Source organism: Pelecanus crispus, chromosome 1, assembly GCF_030463565.1.
Source record: "Pelecanus crispus isolate bPelCri1 chromosome 1, bPelCri1.pri, whole genome shotgun sequence".
NCBI lineage: Eukaryota > Metazoa > Chordata > Aves > Pelecaniformes > Pelecanidae > Pelecanus > Pelecanus crispus.
The window spans coordinates 94,524,545-94,552,024 of record NC_134643.1 but is presented as its reverse complement, the minus strand read 5'-3'; the positions used below and the strand labels follow the sequence as shown (position 1 = coordinate 94,552,024).

General features: G+C 40.4%; 1 protein-coding gene across 2 annotated transcripts in view; it reads right to left on the bottom strand.

Moving 5' to 3' along the window:
• The window catches only part of GSK3B (glycogen synthase kinase 3 beta), a 153,451-nt gene that overhangs the window by 69,698 nt on the left and 56,273 nt on the right, over positions 1-27,480 (bottom strand). For both annotated transcript variants that reach the window (XM_075713701.1, XM_075713709.1), the window contains exon 2: positions 24,562-24,755. In XM_075713701.1, coding sequence (XP_075569816.1) covers positions 24,562-24,755 — 194 coding nt within the window. The remainder of the gene's footprint in view (positions 1-24,561; positions 24,756-27,480) is intronic.

Sequence of the window (27,480 nt, the reverse complement as noted above, 5' to 3'; positions counted from 1 at the left end):
GATGTGGCGGGGGAACAGCTACTGATGTTCATGTAACAGACTGATGCTTTAAAGAATTCATTTTTTCCCAGACGAATACTTCAAGTAGTTTCACTTTACCATATATTTCCCTGTATACGTCTTAAAAAAATAAGAGCCTTTTCACATTATAATGTGGGCTATTAATTACCAATGCACCGGGGGGGGGGGGGGGGAATATCAGATTATAAGCAGGGAACCTTTAGTGAACAGTGACAGATGTCCTACACAGAGTACAAGAGAGAAAACACATGTCTAAATATAATGCAAACTAAAACCATTTCAAAACATGCTGATGAGAAAGGCTGACAGTGCATGATCAAAATACAGGGTGGACGAAAACATAAAGCTTGTGCTTATCCTTAACTCATAATTTTTGTTTTCCAGGAGACATTGATACAAAGTCAAAGACTCAAAGAGGAAGTTATTCTTCTTTCCTGTTCTCCCACCCATTCACATAAAAAGAAGGGTTTAGTTTTCTTACTGAGAGTATCAGGCCTGGTAAGCACTGAAGAAAGCAATACCCTTCAGTGCCAGCCTTGCCACAAGAGAGGACCCAGCAGACTTCTGTTCACACTGAAACACAAAGCACCGAACCACAGCAGCACACGTTCCTTTGAGAAGCCGCAAACCAATGGGACTATGAACAGATTACTCAGCAAATTTCTTGCAGTTGTTGCAGTTTGATTTCTTTACCTAAAATATTATTTCTTTATCCAGAAGGCAAAGGGCTGCTGACACGCAGCTCCATAAGACTGCTTTACAACCAATGCATTTGAGCCTTTCATTAACTACTGAAGCAAACCCAACATGACAAAACCCTGCTCATCACTTCTGAAGACAACTTTCCTAACCCAGACTGCCTGTATCTCTTCATTATATTGAAGACATCTGGTTGCTCACCAAGGTTAAAGATTTGGTTAAAGATTATCAAGACAACATCAGATTTATAACTTCAAAACATAGCCAATACAGCTCATGCATGAAGACTCAATGCCTTCTCTCCAAAGTTACAACCCCAACTCCTCATAACTGTGCTAATGCTGCAGTTGATATAAAAACACCAAAGCAAGATCATTTCTGCCTCACTACTGTAATCTGCTGCTACAGACTAGGATAACCATCAACCCCGCCACACACACAGTCCCTTCGCTCCCCATCCAGAGATTTCTAGTGTTATGCCAGTTTGCATTTACCACCCCTAACCTGGATCTTTGCCTTTTATTTTTCTTTTTTTCCCTCCTTTCCCCCCTCCTCCTTTTACAACAGGGGATAAAATGACTGGATCATCAGCGATGATGTCTTACAGACTTGTAACTTCCTGAACTGGACCAGAACAAATGAAGGTAGAAGGTCTTGTACAGCTCATGTCAGCACAAACATTATCAATATATACTCAATAAAATGTAGAAATATCACCTAGATCCAGTTCAGAAGATAATTCCTCAGAGCTTCCTTAGCTAAAGGGTATGCTGCATTTTGCACTTTTTTTTTCCCATCTGAAATGCCTGTTTAAAGCCTCAAAAAGGTTCTTTGAGGATTATGTGCAAAGCAGATGAAATGGAAGAAATTAGAAATTTGTATTTTTGCCTTGTGTCACACCAAGGACATGACCTGGTTCTTGTGAACAGATAAGATTGTGTACATCTTGTCCTTTTAAGGGAGAATATCTTTTTGATGGAAAGGCAGGGATAAGCTACCAATCTATTTCAACAAGCAACTTCATCATCAGCCGTCTTGCTTAAAACAAGTAAGGCCAGCAACTGAAGTCAAGTCTCATTTTTGCACTTTTTGAACTAATTTTTATTCTTCTCAGGGTAATATTTTCAAATGCTGAAGCTCAGTATCTCACATTCCTCTACCAGAAAATGCAGGGTAATTGTCACATGAACTATGGCATTACAGACGGATGGAAGCACCACAGGTAGATCCAAATTTCTCCGTACACACAATCCTCCTCCTCCTCTTGCACATATCATGTTTAGTTTCCTCCTTTCTCCTACTTCCATCATAATTTCCTCCATTCTACCACATTTCTTATTCTTCAGTAAAAGTTTTCCCCACAGTGAAGAGCCAGAGAAGGGAGCCACAGGCAAAGCTGGGGAAGAAACCAGTTTCCAGTGGGAGGCAGGAAGGCAGTGATGAAGCAGCAGGGCTTGCTTCCCTCCCTGCCTCTGTTTCCTTCCACTTGACCAGCCTGAATGCCTCGTCACCTCTACTCCCCTTCACCGGCTGCATTGCTGAGCCTGCCCAGGAAACAGGCTCAGGCTGAGACCTTGAGAGATTCAAAGCATTTTCATACAGCAGGAAGAAGACTCTTTGTCCTGACCATCTCCCACCACAAGAAAAGGGCTGGACTCCCAAGCACTGCGCAGCAGACACATGCTGACAGAGGTCTTCCAAAGTGATCCTAGCAGCTAAGCTCAATGCCTTGCAGAGACAGCTGCTTCCACAACTTTTGAGCCATACCTCCTAGGCTCAGCTTTGTACAAGTACTGAGACAAAACACTCCAGACCACAGAGGAAGCCATCATACGCACCATAAGCTACCTGCGGTACAGAAATAGCACCTGACAGGTTACCACAGGGTAACCTGTGGCATCACCCAGATCAGCATATTTTCACTAGTATCTTTACTAAAGCTCCAATCCTAGTGTGTCTGGTTTATCCTACGCTTAGTGGGACAGACTGCAAAATAAAGCTGTACCACATCTTCTCTAAAAATTCCTGAAGCTGCCTGACCCATTCCTCCAAAGGCAGATTTCAAACATCATCAATTGCAAGGCTACTTTTAATACTCTCTTGCTGTCAGCAAAAATATTACAGAAATTATTCTATGGCTTAAAGAACTGTCTTTCACAGCTATATGATAATTGAGTCATTTTACAGAATAAAGGCTAATTCCTACATTCTTCTGTATTTGCCCCAAGCTATGACTGAAATAAATCAGTGCTTGGAGGAAAAGTGCAAAAAGGGGCTTAACTACAGAGGCCTGGGCTGGGAATCTGCCCATGCCAGTCATCAATAACTAGCCACCCATGAAAAGTCCATTTTGTAGGCAAGCAATTGCAAGCAGAGATAAATGTCAACAGGGATCACAGTTTTCCTCAATTACATTTGAGGCATGGATTAAGACAAAGCCCCAGTCTCCCTCTCCTGCCAGTCATGGAGTATTTCTAACACCAGCAGATCTAAGTTGGGAAGGTCTCCATTTTTAGCACACCTGTTAGTCTCAAATTCATACAATCACAACCTTTAATCCAGAAATATAGGACAATAACAACAAACAAATACTGTATATTAAATATCTGTATCTGTGACATACAAAGAGCTGTAATGCTACAACCACCACCACCCAGTTAGTGCTGGTCCATTGCCGATTGTTAAATACTTGCAGCCCAGCAGGCCTAACGCACAGGTCAGAAAGTCCAGATACCATGTCCTGCTCCAACCTCTACTAATGTGTAACACACACATGTGCACAGAAGCAGCTTTGAGGGTTAGCATTTGTAAAAGCACTTTGACTTCTATCATCAAAAAAATCCTAGAGACATAGATATAATACCAATTAGTATACTGTTAACATTCACAGTTTCCCTACGAAAAAAAACCAGAAATCGGTGATAGCCATCAGCAGTTTACAGCATAAATACAAACCTGCTGCTTTAAATATTGCCCCCCCCCACACACACTCTCCCTTCCTTGCACCTCTTCCTGCCTGCCACTGATAGGAATCCCAACCCTCTACAAGGGAAAACCCAAATGTTAAGTACCTACACAACATGAGAATAATGAGTTCACATGCCTTGTGCCACACAAGTGGGATAACTGGAGGAAGCTGACGGGGGGTCCGAGATACAGAATGCTCGTGCATGCATTTCTGTGCAAACCAGTGAAGTTCAGTTGCATCATGCTCTGTTTTACTACAAAACTAAAGGTAATGGAAAGGCTCCAAAACCAGCTTTGTTTCACTACCAAGTTCCACAACGCTGCCAAACTTTCCACTACTTGTCCTCATGTAAAAATCTGATAATTAAGATCCTAAAGCAACAAATGATGGAGACACACAGCAGGGCTGCACCGCAGAACATTTCTGAAACACTGGCCTGCAAACACCCAGAAAGTCAGAGGCGCAAAACGCATGCATCAGCTGTATTCTAGCCAAAATTTATTACTGAGCACAGCGACCTTCAGCCCTGGCACGGGTACAGATCAGGGCAAAAAGCATCGGCTCTGAATGCAGCAGCAGGCAGGACCTGCCCAAAGAGGCCAGCAGGCAGAGCATGCTGGGCTGGAGCTGGGGCTAGGCCAGGGCAAGCTGAAGGCAGAGGGTTCAGGCAAGCGTAGGTGGGGCCATCAGCACACTGCCAACCTGCAAGCCCATGATTTATTACAGCTCAGCTGAAATTAAAGAGCAGACGGGGCAGCAAGAGGAAAAAACGTGCTTGAAACTAAAGCTCTAGCATAATCAGTGAAGCAAAAAGTCACACAGACACCACAAACGTGGGCTAGACTTCATTATCCCCTTAAGAACTAGACAGATTTGAACCCCAACCATGCAGTAATGAGCGAGCTGACAGAAAGGTGTACTGGATGAAAATCTGAGATACCAACACACACCTTCCTTCCACCCTGTTAATTCTTTTTATTGTATTACTTCCCAAATAAATTCAGGTATTACATCCCTTCTCGCGAAGGGACCACGTGCTTTGAACTTCCTAACTCTTCCCCTAGGCAGTCAGCAATGGCAAGTGCTGTATTATGTCATCTCCAGCCTGCTCTTGCCAATGCAGGACACAGTCCCTAAGCAGAAAACTTGAGCTTCATATAGCTATTACACACAGTTTCCTATAACTGGACACAGAAATGGCTTATTTGTGTTCTGAAGAGAACATACAACAAGCCTCAGTCTCTTGAGAGAACAGAAGAAAAATTCTGACTCTTCTTTCACTTCCTCCCTGCATCTCAGCAGTTAATTGAAGGGTGGAAGCCAAATTCTTTGTTAGCTCGTCACTGCCTCTTTGAATGGAAGTGGAGTTTGGGAGGCTCTCAGAGACTTAATACCATCTCTAAATTCCTGCCAGCTCAGGAAGCTTGAGACTAAACTTGGAACACAAATTGATTTCCAGCATCATCTCACTTCTAGACCACAACCTGAAATTCACTTAATCATTTTCAAGTGGTTGTTTCAAATATTGTGACCTGATGAACAGTTCAGTTCTACATTTCAGTTCTACAGCACCTACTGTGCTCGCTCTGCCAGCAGCAAGTCCAGATGCAGTAGGAATTACAGTGTACCCAAGGTAAAAGTTAGAAAAACAGAACTAGATCTGAAACTTAGAGAGATGGTTCAAGTCCATTATAACACTGAAATAAAGTGCAGGAAGGAGAATAATTGAAAGGAAAAGTACTTGCTAAAAGGCAGCCCTATGCTTTCAGAGATAATAGCCATTTTTAGCCTCTTTTTCAGATGTAGCACAGAGGATCTCTGTTGAAAAACTCTTACAGTAAAAATCATTTTCCTTCCATAGAAACAGCAGATGGATTTTTCCTCATGTTTTGATTTTTAACTCTTCAACTAGGAAGAAGAAAATAAGTATAAGTGTGCCTATAACATCAGTCCTCAGGGAGTCTGCAACATCTATAGAAACTTACACCTGCAATCACAACCGGAACAGGTTGCAATTAATCTATTAATCAAATAAGTTCCAATCTCCCATGGGCATAAGACATTTGCTGGGTTGCTAATCACTATGTTATTAAACATTAATGAAATGCTTTATTACTCTTGGCCTTCTCTTCTTACATATGATGCAGCAGATGTTTCATGCAGAAAGATTTCAAAGAACTTGAAAAACAAAAATAATTTCTCCTCACCCTCCAAAAATATTTATTTATTTATTTGGGGATCAGGTAAGTGCTGCCTCCAATGTTTATTCTTCATTTGTCTCAGGACTACGGTTACATGACACAAAGATGTCTGATGCTAGAAGTCATTACAGGCTTTAATTTCAATCCAAATAAAAATTTCTGACTCCATAAGACCTTAGAGGAAGCATCCAAATTAGAAGGACACAAGAAAGGGAAATGACAGGTGAAGACCGAGCAGGGAGCAAAGGGGGAGTGGAACTGGCAAGTGGAATTAGCTGCCTGCAGATGATTATTTGCCACGCAGAATTAAATCTTTCAGAAGTATGAGTGTTAATAATGAGCTCCCAGATGACCAAGCTTCTAAAAGGTTAAGCATTCCCCTCACTGAATTGAGAGGGAGACTGGGCAGCTCCTCCTCTGGGGCTGGGGAATGGGAGAGGAAATTGGCTCAACCCCAGCAGTGAAGTTAAAATAGGGACTTATGTTCCTTACCTTATGCACATATACAATAAGCCCTTCTCCCCAAATTCCTGACAGGTTGCCCACCCCCTGGTTTGGTAAGTTTGTCATGAGCAAATATCAGCATTTGTTAGTTACTGCTATAATTTAAGACCACCACGTGTGAGTATCAGGTCTGAGATAAGCCTAAGATAATAAATACCCTACCAATTTTCAGATGATAGACACAAGTGTATAAGAATGTTTCAGCACTCATTCTTCACAGTGTGATATATAAAAACAATTCAAGCTTCCCCAGATACATATCTTCATATTAAAAGGCAGCAGCACATTCTTCCGGTAGCTGCAAAATAATTTTACCAGTTCACCTTTGCTACATACAAGAAATCTATCACACACTTGAAAGGGAAAGCCAACTATATCAAAGTACAAATCCACTATAAGCTACTACAAGAGTTAGTGTTCGAGTTTGATAAAACAGGTTATCAGACTTCTTGTTTGAGGTTTTTCTCCTTAGTCAGCACTAGCGCTTTTCAAACACTGTCCCATTTTTCAAGAAATCATTTCCTTAGGCTAAAGGGTGTCACAGCACTAAAATGAAAAGATTAGGAAATCTTCACATTCACTTCCAGCCTAAATTGCCCCAAAAGAAAGAGTACAGTGAAGAATAGTAAGTTTTAGTAACTATTTGCATAGCAAAGCATGTTTTTTTATGACAAACTTTAAAAGCAGAGACACAGCACTATGGTTAGATTCACGACTTAGTCACACTAAAAACTAATAAGTATCTCCAAAAAAAAAGAAAGGAGTAGAGAGAAATTATTTCATATGTCAGGTGAGCACCATGAATTTAAAGTGGCACGTTAACCACATTTCAAAAGGCTACACTACCACCTCATGGGCCTCCAAGCTCAGCGTTTCCCAAGGGCCAGGTCCAGCTGGACCAACACAGGGCAGAGACAACCTAACCCCTGTACACAGGGCAGGGACAGCCTAATCCCTGTGAAGCTCAGCCCTTCTTCCCCAGTATCCGCAAAGATCTAGGAATCCTATTGACTCAGTTGCTCCCTTTTCTGTCTGGGATAAGACAGATCTGAATTTACTGTACCCCAGGGTGGGCAGCTGGGTGTGGAGGGCTGCCTCTGCCCTGTGAGTTTAAGCTGCTGCTGTTCATGAATCAGGGCCTGGAGGCTGACTCTCATTGCAACATACTCTTAAGACATTGGTTGTGACACTTACCCTGGGGTAGGCTTAAATTCAGAGGTGTCTTACTGCAGGGGTGGCAAGTGCAATAGCCATCCCAACTGCCACCACCCACAAGTCCTCTCTCTTCAGCTCTTGAAAGAGTCCCCTCACTGGCCTCACTGTCAGATATCTGGGCACAACTACAGAGTTGATGCTAGGCCAACAAGTTTTCAGGAAAGGAAAAACAAAAACTGGAAGTTATAGTTGGGAACTTGGGCAGTAGTGACACTGCCACTGTATAAAAGAGAGGTAGCTTTGGGAGCATCCTGGCTTCCACCTTGCTTCCGAAATAAAATAAGCACTTGCACATAACCCTGTAGCAAGTAAACAGGAGAACTAGTGAAACCAAGGCACTGAGGGAACAAAGACAACTTGGTCAAACCAATCATCTTGGCACCACATCACCCAACAGTTCAACAGCAGCCATCACCCGATGCTTCCAAGGAAGGCTCAAAAAAGCTTAGTTCATAGTCATCTGGGACCCTAAAACCTGAAGACATGGACATTTGACCTCTTTTACTGAACATGTAAACAATTTTAAAAAATGCATTTGTAAAACGTAAGAGACTCAATGACTTTGTGACACTGTGGGCAAGTCAATCACAAATTATGTCGGAAAGTATTTCCTACATCACCTACCACCTTTTCCATCGACTACACATTCTTTTGCATTTAACCTACAGTACTAGAGGAGATTCTCATAAGGTAACTTTATTAAAACATCCACTGTTACTAGTAGTGCAAGTTGCAAAATCTTTCACTGACCTTGCCATATACTTTCCACAAGATCTTATTTTCCATAGTTTAAGGAGGTCAGACATGCCATGGGGATGAACTGGAGTTGAGTGATGAAAGGAGATTTGATTTTAGGACCCTTCCCTCATTTGTTACAAGAGGGAAAAGCTCTGCACTGGATAAGATGAGGAACTGCAGAAATGGCAAGAATGGTCTTCTCAGTCATAGCAATCTGTAATGCTGTATTGTGGAAAATGAACTTGAATCTACCACTAGGACATAGAATAATCCACATTAACGTGTTTACCCAGGAAGCTGTTACATCTGTTTTACTCTGCCCAGCTCAGTATTCTGAAGTATTGAGCAATCAAATATACATGAGAGAGATCAATAGGACCACTGATGTTCACACCTGTCAAAAAGCCAAAATTGGCCTCTTCTGTCCTGTATCCACTACATAAACAAATGGAAAAAAAATTTCCTAATGTCTGTACTTTAAGACACATCAGGAGATACAATGTGAGATAAACAAGAGACACAGGGCACCTGTCCCGGCCCCAGGTTATCTTGCAAAAACCACTGGCAGTGAGGCGAGATGAGATTGGCTTGTCCAAGCAAGCCAAGAGTCCCCTGCATGCTAGCCTATTTCTCACCAGTTGTCCTGCTTGTTCTCCCTAAGCCTGAAATTTTATTTGCACTAAATTCGAACTATGCACAATCAGGTAGAAAACATACAGTTTTGATTAGATGGAAGAAGTTGTTACGTATTTCTGCTCTGTGTTCAAAAACCTAGATGTATTCAGAGGTACAAGACACATGGAAATTGGTGGCATCCAGCTGCCAAACAAGCTAGGCCCATCATTACCCCCAGATCAAGTTTCTGAAGGACCCTAAGCCCATGAAAAAGTTATCAAGTATCTCCTGAACACTTAATAGCTTCCAGTGAAATCAAAAGCCTTTTAAGGACTGTTACACCACCTTCAAGATCACAATGCTCCACAAGGGAGGAACAGTGATTCACTCCACAGGGAAGCCCTTGCTGTCGTAGCAATGGTAAGGTATACCTTTGACAAAATTTATTCACAAAGAGGAGGACTTGAAAGACTAAACACAAAGGATTTAAACCACTAACCTACTGCTACCTAAAGCAATCAAGATAATCACAAATAACAGTTTCCAGACCCAAATACAATAGTGTATGTCTATGCCAAAGCTTTTTTCCTCAAGACTTCAATACTCTGCTTGATATGTTCCATTTCCTGCCCTGGTATTGAAGGGTATGAAAAACAGCAATCCCTATCTCTTCCCATAATTTGCTTGGTTTTTGAGAAACATACATTAGAACAACCAAGGACATTTAGATTAGTAATAGCAAAATGTAGTTTATGCCCCCTTGAAGGAAACACGACCTACCTCTCACCTTTATCGAGCACAGCACCCTTCACTGGACTAGAAGTTAGGGCCCACCTTGATCTGTAGCACCTCTTAAAACTAGGGATTAGGCATTATTTAATACTTCCATGAGAAATCACAGCAAAGGCACCAAATTCAATTTGAATCAGCACCTCCCATGAGTTATCTATCTATGGGAAGTCTTTACTGGATAGAGAAAACACCATGCAGCTTTCCTAAGCAGTACAGCACGAAAGAGGATGCGCACAAGTTTCAACATTTTCCTAAAAAACAGTTGTTTTCAAAAGCAGCCTAAAACACCCATCCAGGTGAAGTGATGGGGCCTGCACAAGACCGACTGTTATTATATTCTCCTCCTCTTCCTCAGCTCAGAAGCATTACAGCTTTATTCCACAGCCAGAGATAACTGAGCAGGCCTGCTGCACAGGAAGGCAAACCCAGTGGGTCAAAGCATGTGTGAATCAAGATGGGTTCTAGCCTGTTTCTGAGAAGCTGAAATTTTCCCAGTGTGTTGTTAAAAAAAAAAAAAAAAAAGCTTAAAAGGCAAGTTAAATACAAATGCTCTACTACTCATTTCCATACAGAATGCTTTCTATTGCCAGTTTCATGAGTTTGAAAAACTAAACTTGCTCCATAATGTTTCATGTGTATTCCTCCTGAACATTTTAAAATACAATTCTGAAATTTTTCTCTTCACATTGAAAAAAATTACAGAATTGACCCCCCCAAAATGACTACAAGCCAATGGAAACATAACTGGTCTCAATATCCTTTTAAGGTTTTGTTTTATTACATTTCATGGCCTATTTATAATTGTGTATTTTAGAATTGGGGAAGCAAGATATGAAACCTGTTATCCCAGTAAGCAATAATTTAATCCAGTTTTAAGCAACTGCAGGTATCTTGTACTTCACAGTACCTTATGTCATAGGACTGCAGTTGCTAAAAGTTGGTGCTCAAGAAAGAGCAGGCTATAAAAGAGTCTCTGGCTACCAGAGGCGAAGAGACCAAGAATCAATGCCAGCAGCTTCATCTCTCTAACTCCCCAGAGTTAGTCTCTGCAGATCAAGATCAGCAGTCACAGGAGCAAGGTTTGCAATATTGCTCTTTGTAGCCAGAGCAGACACAGCTTTTAGCAGGGAGGTTCTTAGAATACCCCTACTGATGGGAGCATTAAGCAGCAACATACTGAAAATACAACAAAATACTATCAGCTGCCTCGTATTTCCACAGGATTGTGCTTTTTGAGTGGAATTAATTTCCTTGCCCCACCCCTGAACAGTGAACAATGCTTTTCCACATTTTGTTGAAATCAAGCCCTATGCAAAGGGTGCTGAGACCCTACTACATTCATTATTTCATGCTGTTGGGATTTTGAAGAGTTACTTCCCGCTGAGGATGTGGTACTGTCTGCTTATGTAGGTGAGACAGTATCACTCCCCACACATTCTAGTGTTTACTGCACACAAAGTTAGATTAAGACAGAGCCACCATATCTTGACCTATATTTACATGCAGGAAAATTTATTTCAAATCAGTTTTAAAGGTGAATCATTACAACTTCCAACAGAGTTTAATTGGACAGCTGAATTCAGAAGGGTCTCTGCTGAATTTAATTCCCTCTGAAAGCACATAATCTACTCCAGAAGTCACCTACAGTTTCATTACCCACAAGCAGATCCATGCAGACAAGCCAGTAGGACAGGATGCCACAGCTCAGCACTCCACCAGGAAGGGACTTTCTACTACCACCTGCACACAGCACTGTGCATTTGCGCTAGGTACAGGCCGTTCCCACTAGCAAGGCGGACCCTTTCCAAGAGATACTCATCAGGTTAGCTCCAAGAGTCCTTGCGCTGTTTATCCTTCCTGTTAATTGATGGCCTTCATGCTGCCACAGAAATTACTAAACAAGTACACCAACCCTGTCATGCCTCCAAGACTCCAGGCAACCCTCAACTTGCCCTAGTTTTCCTATGTTTCATACAACTTTCTTGTCCTACTAGATCTGTTAGCCCTATGTGAAAGTAGCTAACCTTTATGCCTGTTATGCACAGTTACAGAAGCAGAGCCATTGCCTATCAGGAAATCTATTATATTATCTATCTGCAAACCATGTCCTTTTTTGCCTTTTCCCAAGTTACGTTGACTTTGGGGGGGGGGGGGGGGGGTGAAATTAGAAGTATGCATTGTACCAAGTTCTTAACTATTTGCTCTGGTTCTTCAAATGCTGACTCCAATCACCTACTGTGGCTTCCAGCACACCAGGGAAAGAACATTTCTATTTCATATGCTCTCATGCTGCTGCTTTTTGCAGGTATCTAAATGACAAGCAGATAGTGCTAATAACCGTAGTGTAACCAAGGAAGGCCCAGGTCTCACAGATAGGCAATTCTAGTACAGTTTACTGTGATGTTGCACTACAGAAGAATCTAACCTAGAAAGAATATATCACTACTTTTTAAAAAAAAACTACAGAGCTTCTAATGTCACTGCCTCAACTAAAAATTATCAGCTCTTACCACCTTCTAATTTGATAACTCAGAATCCCTCGCTATTTATGAAGTATGTCCACAAAGAAAAACAGGAAGTATTTATCCTTACATTTAGGAATTCTTCAGAAATCTGTGCTCACCTCAGATCTCCTGCTGTACATCCTGCTGCTCCCTGCCAGGCTTCATCTGAAATGTGCTCACATAGTTGCTCAAGGTCAGAAAGCTAAAGAAGTGCATCCATGTAAGACACTGAACTGAATCTTCCTGCAGTTCCTTAGCCTATGCACTATATTTTAGAGCAGCAAACTCCAAAGTGCTCATTTCCACACTTGCACTTACTGCTAATTACTACATTAAAAGAAGTCAGCAACATCTTTTTAAAGTTGGTTTGGTTTTTTTTACCAGTAAACCCAAACTTTGCCACTAAGGTGCCTTACTGGGTTCACAAAAGCAACATGAACATCCACTATGAACTTTTCAATGTGACTGGTGGACAACGTAGCTGGTGAGCTCAGGAAGGAGTATGCATGTCCCACCACAACACCCAGATAAAAGTTGCACTGTCCCATTTCAGGGACTAAGTAGCCTGCAGTAAATGACTTCATTTATAATCAGTCAACGTTCTTGCACTGTTACACTCATCTGGTATAAATGAGATGCTTGTTTTCAAGCCCAAAAAGCTTGGTACAACCTTTATGACTCACGTGTCTGGTGACATTAAACTAAGATGAATGTACAAGGGCCTGCAAACTCAGTCTGATAAGCAGATCCTTGGACAAATCTTCAAATGCAGAACACAGAAGCAGATGGATCTTTACAAGACATCAAGTCACATTTCTGTCTTCATCCTCATTTGATAAAATTTAGGGGGAAAAACAAGGAGGGAAATACACTCTAGCTCTCTGTCACAGAGTGCCTCGAATTAAAAAAAAAAAAAAATCAAAATTAGATCCAGCATATTATATGCATTTTACATATGCATTGTTATGCTTCAATGATTCAGACTGGATGTTTGTGTTTTGACTAGTTAGCTCAGGACTAAGCAGTCTAATCATCATGGCTGGGCTTTCAAAGGAACATCACAAATTAAGAGGTGGAATGAGCACCTTTGTTGGGCCTGTAACAATTAGACCAGGCTTCAGATTTTAGAAGAACTAGAGAATATAGATGTATATAGTCTGGGTATTTGCATCATGACACATATAGGAACCTCAATTACTCATCCCAGTTTACTATACCAGGCACTACGTAAACAAAAACCCACCCTGAAGAAAGCAGACTGCATTCTATTTAGTTAAAAGTTTGTAACCTATATTTAAAAATATGATAAACACCACACCTCACATCTCACCCTAAAGAATAAGAACTGGATTTTTATTGGGTCCCTTCCTTACTCCTGCCCAAAAACCAGTAAAAAATGCATGAGGACCTTGTTATTGGCATCACTTTTTATATTTTAAAATAAGCATCAACACAATACCAAAGCATCAAGCACCGTACTTAGAATTTTCCTTAGTGGAGTAAGTTTCTCATTACCTTTCCAGAAAGATTGCTTATTTGGGGTTATTACATGATACAACTCTTACAAAGCCATTCAAAGAAAATCAGTTTTATTTCCTGCAGTAGATCATACAGGAGTCAAGGTCATCCAACAAAACCTCACTGGCTCCACCATCCTTTAAATTTAGTCTTGGGCACCATACGTCAAATTTCACTGCATAATGCAGACAGAAAGGGGAAAAACCAAAGTGGGACATAAAGCCAAAACAAGCTTTTCTCAAAAACGTGCAACGTAAGGTAGCAGAAAAGTAATCCCTTGAATTGTGTAGGCTGAAAACAATTGTGTTTGTCACTCACATCTCACCTTCTCAGCCATCCCAGGGACCAGGAAATATCCAAGTCACAGGAAAAAAACGGCAGCATTGTTAATTCTAGAATATGTCCAGCTGTCTGAAGTGCCTCTGTCTCTACACTATAGATGCTTGACAAAACATTTAAAATAGCTTCCTTTCATTATTTTCCCATGTCTTGGTACTACTTTTCAGAGCAGCAGTGGGCAGTGCATATTGCCTTTAGCAGCAAAGGAAACAATCATCAATTATATGGCTCTCAAGGCTTTGAAAGCTTCCCAGAAGGAGCATGCCAGTTGGTTCTAAAATGTCAGGTCCACTGAAGAAAAAGTAGCAATCAAAAATTACTCCCATTTCCATTTTTCCTTAAACCTTCCTCATTTTGTTTGCTGAATATGAGTTACCCCTCTTCAAATAGGAACCAGGAATAAGAAAAAGCAGCTCATTTACAAGGTTTTAAAGAAAGCTGAAAGAGCTAAACAGTCTTGTAGCAAGTGCTGGAGGGCACAGCTCAGCCATCTTGGTGACACATCAACAACAACAACAACAACAACAAAAATCTATCCCCTCTCTTTGCTTCAGGAAGCCTCTGTTGAGCAGCAGGTGGATCTCCTCTGTCCTTCCTGTCTCACATTTCATCAGTTAGCCCTTCTTTCCCCTCAAGCGTGTAGTTACAACAGCAGAATATTTGAATAAATAACAAATACTGAGTTCAAAAAGACACACAGTTTGCCACTGCCTGATTCAGCAGCCAAGTATTTTAAAGATAAAAATCTGTGTTCACTGGCAAAAATTGAAGCCAAATCATTATATGACATATTCCAGTCACACTCTGAAAAGGGCAAGTTGCACCAAAGACAATATAACCACGAACAAATGAAGTAAGCAAGTGAGAGCCACAGGTATGTAACGTTGCTAGATGTAAAAAATGTTTACGCTCAATCTTCCGTAGCCAGGCAATCTCACACTGTGGGACTTCTAAAAGAGAATACACAATGGTACAACAAAAAGCCTTGAAGTAACTGATGCACCAAACATCCAAGTAGTCTCAAAAGCACCATCTTTATCGCAACAAGCATCAGCTAATCTTCTATTTATACCCTACACAATACTCTTCTCCCTAACTGGCAGACAGGTATAGGTGGTTTCCACTAGGACATCATTTCTACCCAGCATCCGCTTTAATACCCAAGCTCTATACAGCAGCTCTATACAACAGTGTTACCTAGCTCTCAGGAGCATTAGACATGCCTACTCTCTGCCTGTTCATCTTAGCTAGAACTGCAAGATGAAAAAAAATAAATCTAGCTTAGAATTTATGTACAACCTCACACAGCAGTGTATCGCTAAATCCCTGAGCTTCAGAAGGACTTCAGGAATTTTACTGCGACTTTCCTCTTTTTAAATGACCAAGTTCAGATTGCATTCACAACACAAAGAGCAGCCCTCGATTCTACTCCTGAGAGGTTGTGCACTTAGAAAGGCTACTCTGTTGCCAGCCACACCAACAGGGCACCAGTGGCAGCCATTAAATACTTTATTTTTAAATGAGAATGAGAAAAGCAAAATCTGCTCCACCAGCCTGTAATCCGCCAATCTCAGAGATGCATATCCAGTGTGAGGATATATTCTCAGGCAAGCAAAGATCTATAGTTATCATGGTAATGCTTCTGAAAGGCTGTCACAGATCTTTCCATAAAACACCACATCCACACTTTTCACAACTGCTTTTGAACACCAGCATGGCACCCCAAAAAAACCAAGAATGCTCAAGTCAGCTTTCACCTCTGTTACACAGACCTATGCATATGTGCCATGAACAAGGCTCCCTCTAAGCAGAAGGCATGACCCAAAAGTAAAACTTCAATTTACAATAAAGAGGTTATACCCTACTGCATGCAGAATTACTGCTTTTCTATGCCAGTCCTTCTCAGGCATTTAGGCAGCAAAATTGGAAAGTCAAAGGAAAAGAAAGTGTCTCTTAAAAAAATGGAACTTAATGTGACCATGATCAGGAATTCTGCAGCATCTTCAACTACACTCGCACAGCTATGGTATGCTGTCGGTATGTGACAGTGTTACAGCTATTTATGTGCTTTAAACTACAAGATTTCCATACCTTAATGTTTTTGGAATTCTTTTAAACTGTAATCTTCACTCTAAATGTCATGATTTCAGAATAGCATCCCTACAATGTTATTCTTTTTTAACCTGTGTGTCTCAAAGCAGTCTCCAGCTTAAATTTAGGAATATATATATATGTATGGAATATACATATTTCATGGAACATACATGAATATATGTATTTCATGAACATCAAATTATATGAACTCGCTCCCTTTAGTAAACATGAGAGAGAACAGGAAATAAAACAAACCATTATTACAGCAGCTATATGAATTATCTGGACCAGTGGGGCAAAAGACTTTATAAATTTAATATACCTTAAGTTTCTTTTTGTTGGTCAGCAGATACACATAGGACAGATAGGTTTAATTTTAGTCTCCAGTTATGCACTAGAAGTGGAGGAAAAGAAAGATGACCACAAACGGCTGTCATCTTTTAAAATCCTATCTTTGGTCCGAGTTTAGGGAGTACCACAGAAAAAAAAAAAAAAAAAGTCTCATGGCAATAGAAAAGCTCAAAATCCAAAATAAATGCAATACCTGAACTGTGGCATGTATCTACACAGACCCTTCATGCTAGCATCCACAGGGTAGGGGGGGGTGGGGAAAGGCCCTCAAGGGCTGTTCTAACTCCTCCTTTTCCAGACAATGCACTCTTATGGCAGATACTTCCCTTCTAACATGTGGGTTTCCACACAGCAACATGTGGAAACACATTTCTACATGCACACACAGACATGACTGCAGATGAAGAGCACTTCCTCCTCTTTCCCAGGCCAAATCGCAGCTGCATGACACTGCATTCCCTGGGCAGCAATTTTCAATCCAACCCCTCAGGTAAAAAAGAAAGCTGAAGTCAATGCCCTTGATATAAACTCCAATTCATCTTCACGTGCATTAACACCTCTTATGCATCCAATTAATTTGTCAGATTAGAAAACATTTGTAGAAATAAATAGTCATAACACAACTAAAAATAATTCTATTATATAGACTTTAACATAATACAAAGTGAAGAAGGCACTTGTTAGCCCTCTTAAATCTCTTCTAGGCCACAAAAGTATATCCAGGAAGGTTTCAGCTGATGCAACAAACAGTACACTGTTTGCTTCAAAGGCTGCCAAAAGCAAGGGTACAAACAGATTTTCAGTTCGCTAGCAAAACTCAGGGTTTGCGAAAATTGAAAAATGCAATGAAATACAAGGTTGTGAATGAGAATTTAGATATCTACCCAGCCTCTTTGGCGTGCTGTGATCAGACAGGCACTGCAACTGCAATTACAGCCACATGACAGAATTATCTCCCATAAGGTAGCTTTCAGGAGACAGACAGATCAAGTACTGCTATACGAAATGCTATTATCTTGGTAAACATCTTGCATAATCTGGCTAAGCTAAACTAGACCAGAGCTACAAATTTGGCCTTTGTACAAGAATTAAAGCACAGACTTGAAGAAACTCTCTTGAACCGAACACAGCCCTCCAGCTCTTCTGAAGATGGAAAAATATCTTGAACACATGCCCAGGCATCTCCCATTCTGCAAATCGTATCTGATAGCCCCAGTCTTTAAGAGGGACTGCATTCCCTCAAATGATGATAGGTAGGACTAGAGGGATAGTTTTGGAAAGGCTTTGAGTCAAGCTCAATTATCTTCCTTCTGCTAGTTTTATAAAGTTTGTAATATTTGCTAATGTCACTGGAAAGTATTTTCAGCCTTCCTTCCCCACTTGTGATACAAACAAAGCCATCACATTAAAGTAGTCAGATCTGTTGTTCTGGGTGTACTTGGTAGCTATTTAACAACAAAATTAAGGCATTCTTTTAAAAGTGCCACCTCCATAATGGCCTTACAAACAGTGATTCACTATTCCTCAGATCTTCAAAGTAGCTAAGATGTACAAGCCCTCAAAGACTTATAAGAAAGGTGCTTAAATGTTAATATTTCTCATTGCCACGTCTTTCCTTTGTGACTTTTTATCCCATGGGTGCTTCCAACTCAACTGGGAAGTCCTTGGAGATGAGATAGGGTAAACAAAAAACCCACAGTTTTTCGAGAGAAGGTCTCACAGATTAACATTTGAATATTCAACAGTCCTTAGACAGAGATATGAGAGAGCTCAGCTAGCTCACACACAGAGATTACATTAACAAAGAGTGCAGTCTTTAGTTCAGAGGAAACCTATGCAGATGACAAGAGGTCACAGAGAAAGATGATCATGAATACACCAGAGGAGGTCCAACCTCTACATTGTATTCAAGACTTAAAACATCAACTTAAGATGAAGACAGTGTTCATTCTAAACCTTTGTGATAACATCCAATTCCTTCTCTAGAAAGGGGTAAAGTACTTCACTTGACCACTGTGTGCTTGAAAGGGTCTACAGCTCAGGTACATACAAAGAAGTCAGAGTTCTATGTGGCAATCTCAACTTTCAGCAGTAACGATGGCTTCTCTTCAACTATACATTTACCATTCTCATGGCAAAGCTAAAATACATAGGAATAGGAGCCTGGAAGATGCATTTGCTAAAACATTAAAAGGCAAGATGCTTCTTGCATTCTGTCTGAACCTGGCAAAGGGAGACCAAACCTGCACTGAAAAGACAGTGATATCTTTTCCCTCAAAGCTTTCCAAACGGGTTCCCCAACACGTATCAAGAGGCCAGCTGTCAAACTCCAGTTTGTTTGTCAGTCTAGGCATGACTATAGCCCAAGCTTACAGACTGCAAAAAAGACTTGTTTTAACTTTTATTTCTATCAGTTTACTACATACATCCCTCATCAAAACAGATCAGCTACACTAACAGTGACCTCAGTAGACTGAAGCCCCCTGAAAACACAGCCTTTTTTCAATATAATGCTACTATCTTCAATGGCCAAGGATAACAGAGAGCCAAGAAATAAGCCAGGGAGGGTCAGCCAAGAGTGGAACTAATTAGACGTGATTTGAAGTCAGACTCTTACAGTGGTCTGTTAACCACTGAGATCCTAAGAGCAAAAGATATGCATCTCATTAGTCAACAGGTTCACACTTTTTGCACATGCATGTTTACAGAATGACACCTTCTACCACAAGCAGAGACATATAACCTATTAAAAAACTGGGTCAACTTTAGATTGTTGAATGCTTTAAACAGAAAAGTCTCTTGAAAAGCTAACAGAACTTAAGAACCTGAACACCTAGTCGTTTTTCAGCAGGAATTCTTCCTTGTGCTTTTACATCTTTCAAGTGAGCTGCTACGATCAAAGTTACTGTAATTAAGTTAACACAAACAGTGGATACGGGTTACTTTGTAAAAGGATCTTTTTATACTTAGCAGCTTGATATGTTTGAGGCAGGAACTGAAGGAAAGCTGTTGCTCTTTCAGAAGCATTTCAAACAGTCACAAAAGTACACACACCCAGCAGAAAGAGAGAAAACAGAACCTCAACATAGACTTATTTTTCCATCCTGCTGCTTTACTGGATTTTAATGCTCAGATTAACACTGAGATTTTACATATTTAAAAAAAAAAAATCATGCAAATGGTCACAACATATATTCCTCCCATAGCTAAAAACAGGAAAGAGCACTGCCTACTATTCACTGCCCTCAGCTTTATCAACACACGGCTTCATGTTTATGGACCATCAGAGCCCTAGTCTGACATCCTCTCACAGTCCAGAAGATCTGCCTATTTGAATAATTCAGGCAACTAAGCCATGGGCACACATAGTTGGAGTGCTAAACCTAGGCAGTCCCTGAATGATTTGACAGACTGGATGGCATGAATTATTCTCGTTACAGAATTTGGCTTTCTCTTGCTGCACACTTCAGGTCTATGTGAGCCATTAACAAGAAATGTGATGCCCAATCTAGGTTGCCTGAAAAGGTACAGGATTATTAAGAACTCTCTTCATCATTTAGATGGCGACAGCCTAGCGCTGAAGCAGAAACATTAAGTACTGCAATTCAGATATGAAGAATTTAAGTATTTATTCTCAGTCAGCTGAAAAATCTTTCTAGCAATTCATGCATTCATTCCAACAGGATTTCTTAAGACTGGGCATGGAATGACAGAAATAACAAAAACTAGACTGAGAATTTCTTATTTGTGCTAACATACCTGCTTGCTTATTATTGCTTTTTGCAGAATTAGACAGCAACATGACTGACTCTTAATCTGAAGACTATTCCAATGAACATGCCAACAAAAGCAGCGCAAGAAAATTTATGCTACCAGTATTTTCTTTTCAAGCATCACAATTAGGCTGTGTCAGTTAAGGGCCTGCACAGACACATGGATGAAAATAATTGAAAATATTATAAATAATTTCACTGCACTTATCTGTATCAATGTTTTGCATGAGGACCTTTTTTTATGCATCTGTAGGATAGAAGCAGAAACACAGTATACACCTATGAAAGCTGGGATACAGTCTTCAGGAAATTTTGCCCCTTGAATGGATTTTGGCCCCAAAAGCTTGTGAATAGCTGTATTAGACCATTTTTCAAAGCAAAACACCTCCCTCTTAACCCTTGTTAAACTTTACACTGAAAAAACCCCAAAGAAAATATGACCCTCCATACCGACTATAGACAAATTCAGTGGTCCCACAGATGAACGATAAACAGCATGTAGTTTGTGAATTACTCACCTAAGTATCACATAATTGTCCAAAATTACATTACTTAAGTTCCTCACACTTAATACAGAGATCTGGCTTAATGACAGCAGCAGAACTGCAAACCAAAATTAAGCATAAATCTTTACATTTTATTTTATTTATTCCCCTCAGCCATTTGGCTCTATCCCTAGTGTACTGATACTATTGCTCTAGGTTACACTGAACTCTAGACATACTCATTTATAAACCCAGAGCACTTCAGAAACCCTGTTTAAAACACAGCCATGCAAGAACTGCACTGCCAAGCTGAAGAACCACAAAACTGCAACAAGGGAGTAGAAAGAAGTAGGAGCATTGCAAACAATCTTTACCACCACAGAAACTGTAATATTCAACTCTTCAGCAAAGATTTTACACTCACTTCATTCTGGCATAGACCAATGTTGCTTCCACTTCAGTAGAGGCTGCCGAGAAACTTGTCATAGTAATGGAGAAGGAAAAAAGAAAAAAGACAACCCTCCTCTGTTAACTCCAGCTTTCAAGTTAGCTTTAAACCTGGATAAAAGTATCTCAACTTCCTGACAGAGATCTAAAAATTGGCAACTGTGATGCATTTTCCACATCTTCACAATAAACTCCTTCCACATTCACAAAATGCAGAAGGAGCCTAGAAGTTACACTCTCTTGGGTCCTCATAAAGTTTCTGAATCATGCTGCCCTTTAAGATTTCCTGCTGACTTTTCTAAAAGCTTTTTTTTTTTTTTTTTTTTAAGAGCTAAATCACAACAAAGGAATTATACTTCGTGTACCAAGATAAATCCATCAGGATATAGAGATAAGCAGGCACCAGCTTGAAGCATACAGCTGAAAATTTTGTTGATGATCTACACTTCAGGAAGCAACTTCCATGCATTACTTTCCTCTTGTTGCCTTTCCACCATCAGGACTAGTGCAGACAGGTGTTTCTAAAGCACTCCCTCTCTTCCCCCAGAAGCTGATAAAAGTTGATTTAAATCAAACAAGCTACTGCCACCTTTGGCTGTCTACAATAGGGTTTTCCTCATCATTGCCGAAGCAGGGTTGTAGATTAATGAGAAGGAAGAAGTGGCAGATTTCCCAAGGAGGTCTACTCACCAGGGCTTGGATCTGGACTCAGGCAGCCATGCGGGGGTGGATACAGCCCAGCTGAGCTGCACACCACAGCTCAGCTCTCTAAACAGAAGAGCTGGTCCTCTCCTACGCTGCAATCAAACTGCTCGGCCAACAGACTTTCAAAGTTCCCTGTTTAACTGGTAAAGTATCTGGTCCCACATTTACAACCTAGATCAGACGTTCCCAAAGAGTAGCACACCCTGAAGGAATTGTATGCTATTCTTGATATAAGATACATGTCTCTAGCTTCCAAATCCGTCCAGGAAGAGGCTTTCATCCAGCCTGCAGGAATTTACATCTCCTGCCAACAGAACATACACTTCCAGATCAGAATGTGAAAAGAAAGAAAGGGAGGACTAAACTGACAAATGATGGGAAAAACTAGGGAGCTGAGACCAAAAGGTAGATGATGATGTGCAGCTGGGATACAAGTTTGGGATAAGAACATGAAAAAATGCGTAACTTGGGTACCACTGCAGATGTGACCCATGCAAATTATGAAGTTAAAAAAAATATTTTTAAATTAATGCTATCTATCGGTAAATCTACACAAGCACTTACCATTAATTCCACCTAGTTTAGGGGTATTAAAGTCTCCAGGTACTGGATGTTCTCAGCTTACACCATCATACGCAGGAAATTAGTTCAGAGTCCAAACTGGAAACACCCTATTAGTTTTTTGGCTTTTTTTCCTTAAACAAAAAGAGGGCTAATATTCAAAAGATGTCATGTTTTTTCTATTCACTTGAAGAAACCCTCCAAAATAGAGATATATATTCAGATAACAAAATACCACTGAATCAACTACTGAAAGAAAAACAAAGATCTACATTTTATTCTAGATGCCCAATATGGATTTATAAAAAAGAAAAATATTAAGACAACACAAACTACTAGTATCTGATGGGCTGTAACTAAAATGTTCCACCAAGTTTTCATTTTGACATCCTACACAACCTCAAAGCCATGAGACTAAAGAAATCAAAGTTTGGTCCAAAGCATTAGCTAACATCCACCAAGCATGATATGTAAGGGAAATGTCCTGGCCTTCCCCCTAGAACTATGCAATAGGAAGATATCAAAAAGCTCTTAAGCATGACTAGGTTTGGAGCTTCTGTTATTCTTCTACATCTTCGATTCTTCTAAAATAATCCACTCTACATCACATTGCATGCTTCCCCAGTACTAACTGCCTTCAACACATAATACAGTCCAGAAATAACTCAGATGTAAGAACAATGTAAGAACTTTACATGCCATTCTCAATTAGAAGTTAAACAATGCTGCATGATTATGTTAATTCAAACATATCTTTCCTTTTCCATTCTTCATCTAATGCATCTGTGATATACCAATGTCTGTGGTGATGACAGCATCAATTTCAAGACTCAAAAGGCATACACCAGTTCCTTCAAAACACTTCAGAAGAATGGTTTTGCTACCAAAACAGGACATAAGTTACAAACACTACCAGTGAAACTAGCTGTGCGTGAAGTCTTACTGAAAAAATGAGAAAACCGAGAAGGAAACGATAAAAATGTCATCCAATAGCCTTTAGAAGGATTTCTAAAACTAACAGTAAGTATCAAATTGTAAAAAAGAAGTTTCCAATTGTTGATTTTCCTTAAATATGCTTCAACTATTTTTAAACTCAGAAGTTTTTGTATCTAGACCATGCCAAACAAGATTATCTGTGGCACCTTCTCTATATATTGTCCTTATGCTTCTATAGTCATGAAAGAGGTGGTCTTCAGATGCTAAAACCCACACTGTTAATTTCAGATGCTAAAACCAGTACCTTTGCTATCATTCACTGCTTGCACAAGTTTAGCTGCAGACCACTTTGAGTATAAGGGAAAGCAGTCAAGCACACCAAGTACCAAGCAGAGGACTAACAGCAGTGATGAAGTCGCTGATGGTCCTTAACTTTTATTTGGTTTAATATCACCAGATAAAAATATAGCTTTTTGGAAGGCTACTTGTTTAGAATAAAGAATCACTAGTCTATTAAAACCACCAGAATAGATGTCATTTAGAAATCAGATAACAAAGGGAAGTAACTAGCCTTCAGTCCAAACTGCCCTGGGCTCGGTATTTGTTATCTTCTTGCTTGGCTTGGGGACTTTCCGTATTACTCAAATACAGCCTTCCACTTTGTAGGTGCAACAACCAAGAACAAAGCCCAAAGGCTTCTTTTCCTTCCAGGAGCTTAATTACTAATGACTGGAGAACAGTCTATGCTAGAAAAAAGTAAGCGTAAGACAAGCTTTTCCCTTGTTTCCCCAGCTCATTGTCTGAAAAATCTAGTCTGCGACCTGGAAACAGCACCACAACATCAAATCAGGATTTTTAGCTTCCTGTTTTGCACTAATCCAAATAATCATAACAACAGTGACTCACAGATTTACAAGTTAAACTATATCCCTTTATCATAAACCATCTGTTTAATCTTCAGTCTTGGAAATTTTTATGTGCATCTATGTGCTCCCATGAAAATAAATTAAAAAAAGAATCAAAAACATTGCCATCAAAGACATGGAAAATGAGATAACATTCATGAAAATATTATGAACTTATGCATAGACTCACCTTAAATCTTTTATCCTGCAGGACTTTCTTAATGGCCACAAGCTCTCCTGAATCACAGAGTTTGGCTTGATACACAACACCAAAAGATCCATTTCCAATCACCTTGGTGTCTGTGTAGCTAACTTCTTGTGGTCGGTCCGGACCTTGTCCAGGAGTTGCCACTACTGTAGTCACTTTGCTGCCATCTTTGTCTCCTGGGAAGCAAAAGATACACAGACAATCAAAATACATGTGTAAACAAGATGACCAACAAGACTGAAACAGAAGAGGGTAAAGCAAAGATTTAAATCAGCATGAGTATTTCAATATTATAGAGAACAACAAAAACCCCTGACAAAATGCGAAGAAAATAGTGAGCATGTTTTTTACTGAAATATTTTAAGTAGTGACAATTTTTCATCTAGATTATTGCTAACAAAAATACTCCCTTTGCAGGAGCAAATAGCTCAGCAATAAAATGTGATGTATGACCAAGACAAGTACTTATTCCTACATCTGATTAACATAAGTAGTACTAAACACAGTGTTGTTTGTATTACCAAAATGAAGCATTTCCCCATATTTTCCTGTAACTAAAGAAACCAAACTGTCAGTATAGCCTGCAGAGCAGCACTCCATCCTTTATAGGCATATATCCGGCAACAAAACTGAGAAGCACTGACAAAGTTTGTTACAAACCCTGCTACATGTAAAGCTTTGGTTTGCATGCATTAGTAAGCAAAACCTTTATCAAAGCTGGCTGTGTGCACCTGAAGTGAAACCTAGGCTGCATCGTACACCACAGTCCTGCTCCTCCCCTTCTTCCATGCCCAGACTTCCTTGCAAAGAAGACAGGCACTCGCTGGGGCAGGGGGAGGAAGGGGGAGAAGGATGATGATGGTACGCACTCAGCTCGCATCTTGATATGAACCAGAACGCAGATAGTGACGTGCGCTCAGGATGCAAGATAGCGGTGGATGCTGCACAGGTGCATGTGCTTTGGTGCAGATGCAGCAGCTATGGGTTTCAGCAGTCTGCAGCCAACCACACGTGCACTCACAGTAAAGCAGCCACTTTCCCATCAGAAGACAAAGCCGCTATTACCTACTCTTAGCACCACTGTTATCAACAGAGCTTCCTCTCGTTCAAAGTCTGATTTTGTTTGTAATAGGACCAAAGTTTCAGGTGTTTTTCAAGCGCACACTGGGTATTTATTGCCCTTCAGTTATGACAGGCTCAGGTTACAGAATCGAATAGGGCTGTAAGAAAAACAGAAGAAATCTGCTGTTCCACAGCAATCACTCTGCAACTCTACAGAAACTGCACCCGAGATGCTCGTCACACCTGCTTATTAAGAAACCTTCCTTCCACAACTTCCCCAGGAAGTCTCTTCCAGTCTTTCACCACTCATGCATTTAGATTTTTCCAACAGGTAGCTCAGATCACCTTTAGAGCAGTTTAAGCAAATTGTTCCTTGTTCCACTCCCAGAAGGCATGGAAAATGGCGCAGCTCCCCCCTGCCCTCTTTCCCCCTGCTAATCCCTTCAAATATGTGAGGGGCTGTTGCAAAGAAAGTTACCATGATGGACCAGTTACTTCTCTTTGGAGAACCTCTCCCTTCACTGCTAAAAATCTCTCAGGTACAGTACCCAAAACCCAAACCTGCAGAGGAAACTTACATCAGCTCTACCCAGTGTGCTAGTGACTTCTTGCGTCCGACTTACAACACACTTGTTTGTACAGCCCAGCACAATGTTTGCAGCTTGTGCAATGTTGCAACATGGTTGACTCATGGTCAGTTTGCATATCAAACTCTCCTCTGCAGAGCTGCCGCCTGTCCAATCCTCATCCACTTTCCACTTACACACCTGATTACCCTTATCAAAGCCTAATATTCTGCATTTGTCCCGACTGAACCGCATCCAAGGTTACTTAACACTTTTTTGCCAGCTTGTCGCATCCTTCAAGCACAGAGTCACCACCAGAAGGAGATCCATGTCACGATGGTACGTGAAGTTTATCTAACAAATTTGTGAAAACTAGTGAATCCTGTGAGACGGCTTAAAGACTCTGCAAAAACCCATTAAATATTTCATCCTAACTTTATCTTGAACTTCTTGTTATGCTCAAACAAAACAACCAAACCATTTTGTATGCCTTTCAGGGGATTTCCAGTAGTCCATTGTTTCCCTAGGTTTCTCATAAGAAAATCAGTTTGAAGACTTCAGAGTCAAGATACACACATCTACTACCACTTCTTCTGTACCTCTAAGATCCAGACAAAAAGTAAGTTGACTTGGCATGATTTGCTCCTTAAAAAAATCTACATTAACTGTTACTAGTCTTTTAGGTTACCTTTTAGGTCCTTACAAATTGTTTGCTTTTATGCAAACAACTGCTCCATGAAACAAATGAACAAATTAAAAATAAATAAAGCACATTAGTACAAAGGGTGCCAATTATTTGCCAAGCAATACACAGCAGGTATGGCCCTTCCTAAAATATTCAGAAGAAGGTGAGATGCAGATTTACACATTTGAAGAGAAAACAGAGAAACAACCAAAAAAAAGGAAAAATGGAGAGATACACATCTGCTCAGAGGGAGAGAGAGGAGCATAAATGGAAGCAGACTAAAGCTGCATGGAAAATTCACCCTCCTCTTAGATAACTGTAGGAAATAAATGGAAGGAAGCCAGGAAAAGAAAGAACCCCTTTTTTTTTTTTTGTAAACAAGTTGAAAGAGTAATTCTGATACCAGCCCTACCTTTTATTTGCCCGACTATTCTATGATTAGCATTCTAACTCAGCAGATATAAATAGTTGACATCTGCTTTACTGCAACAATCCACATAATTTAAAAGGTAATCCCCTACTTCCCCATTGGGGGGGGGGGGGGGGGGGGGCTTTTTTTTTTTTTTTCCCTTGGTCACAAGGCCAGAG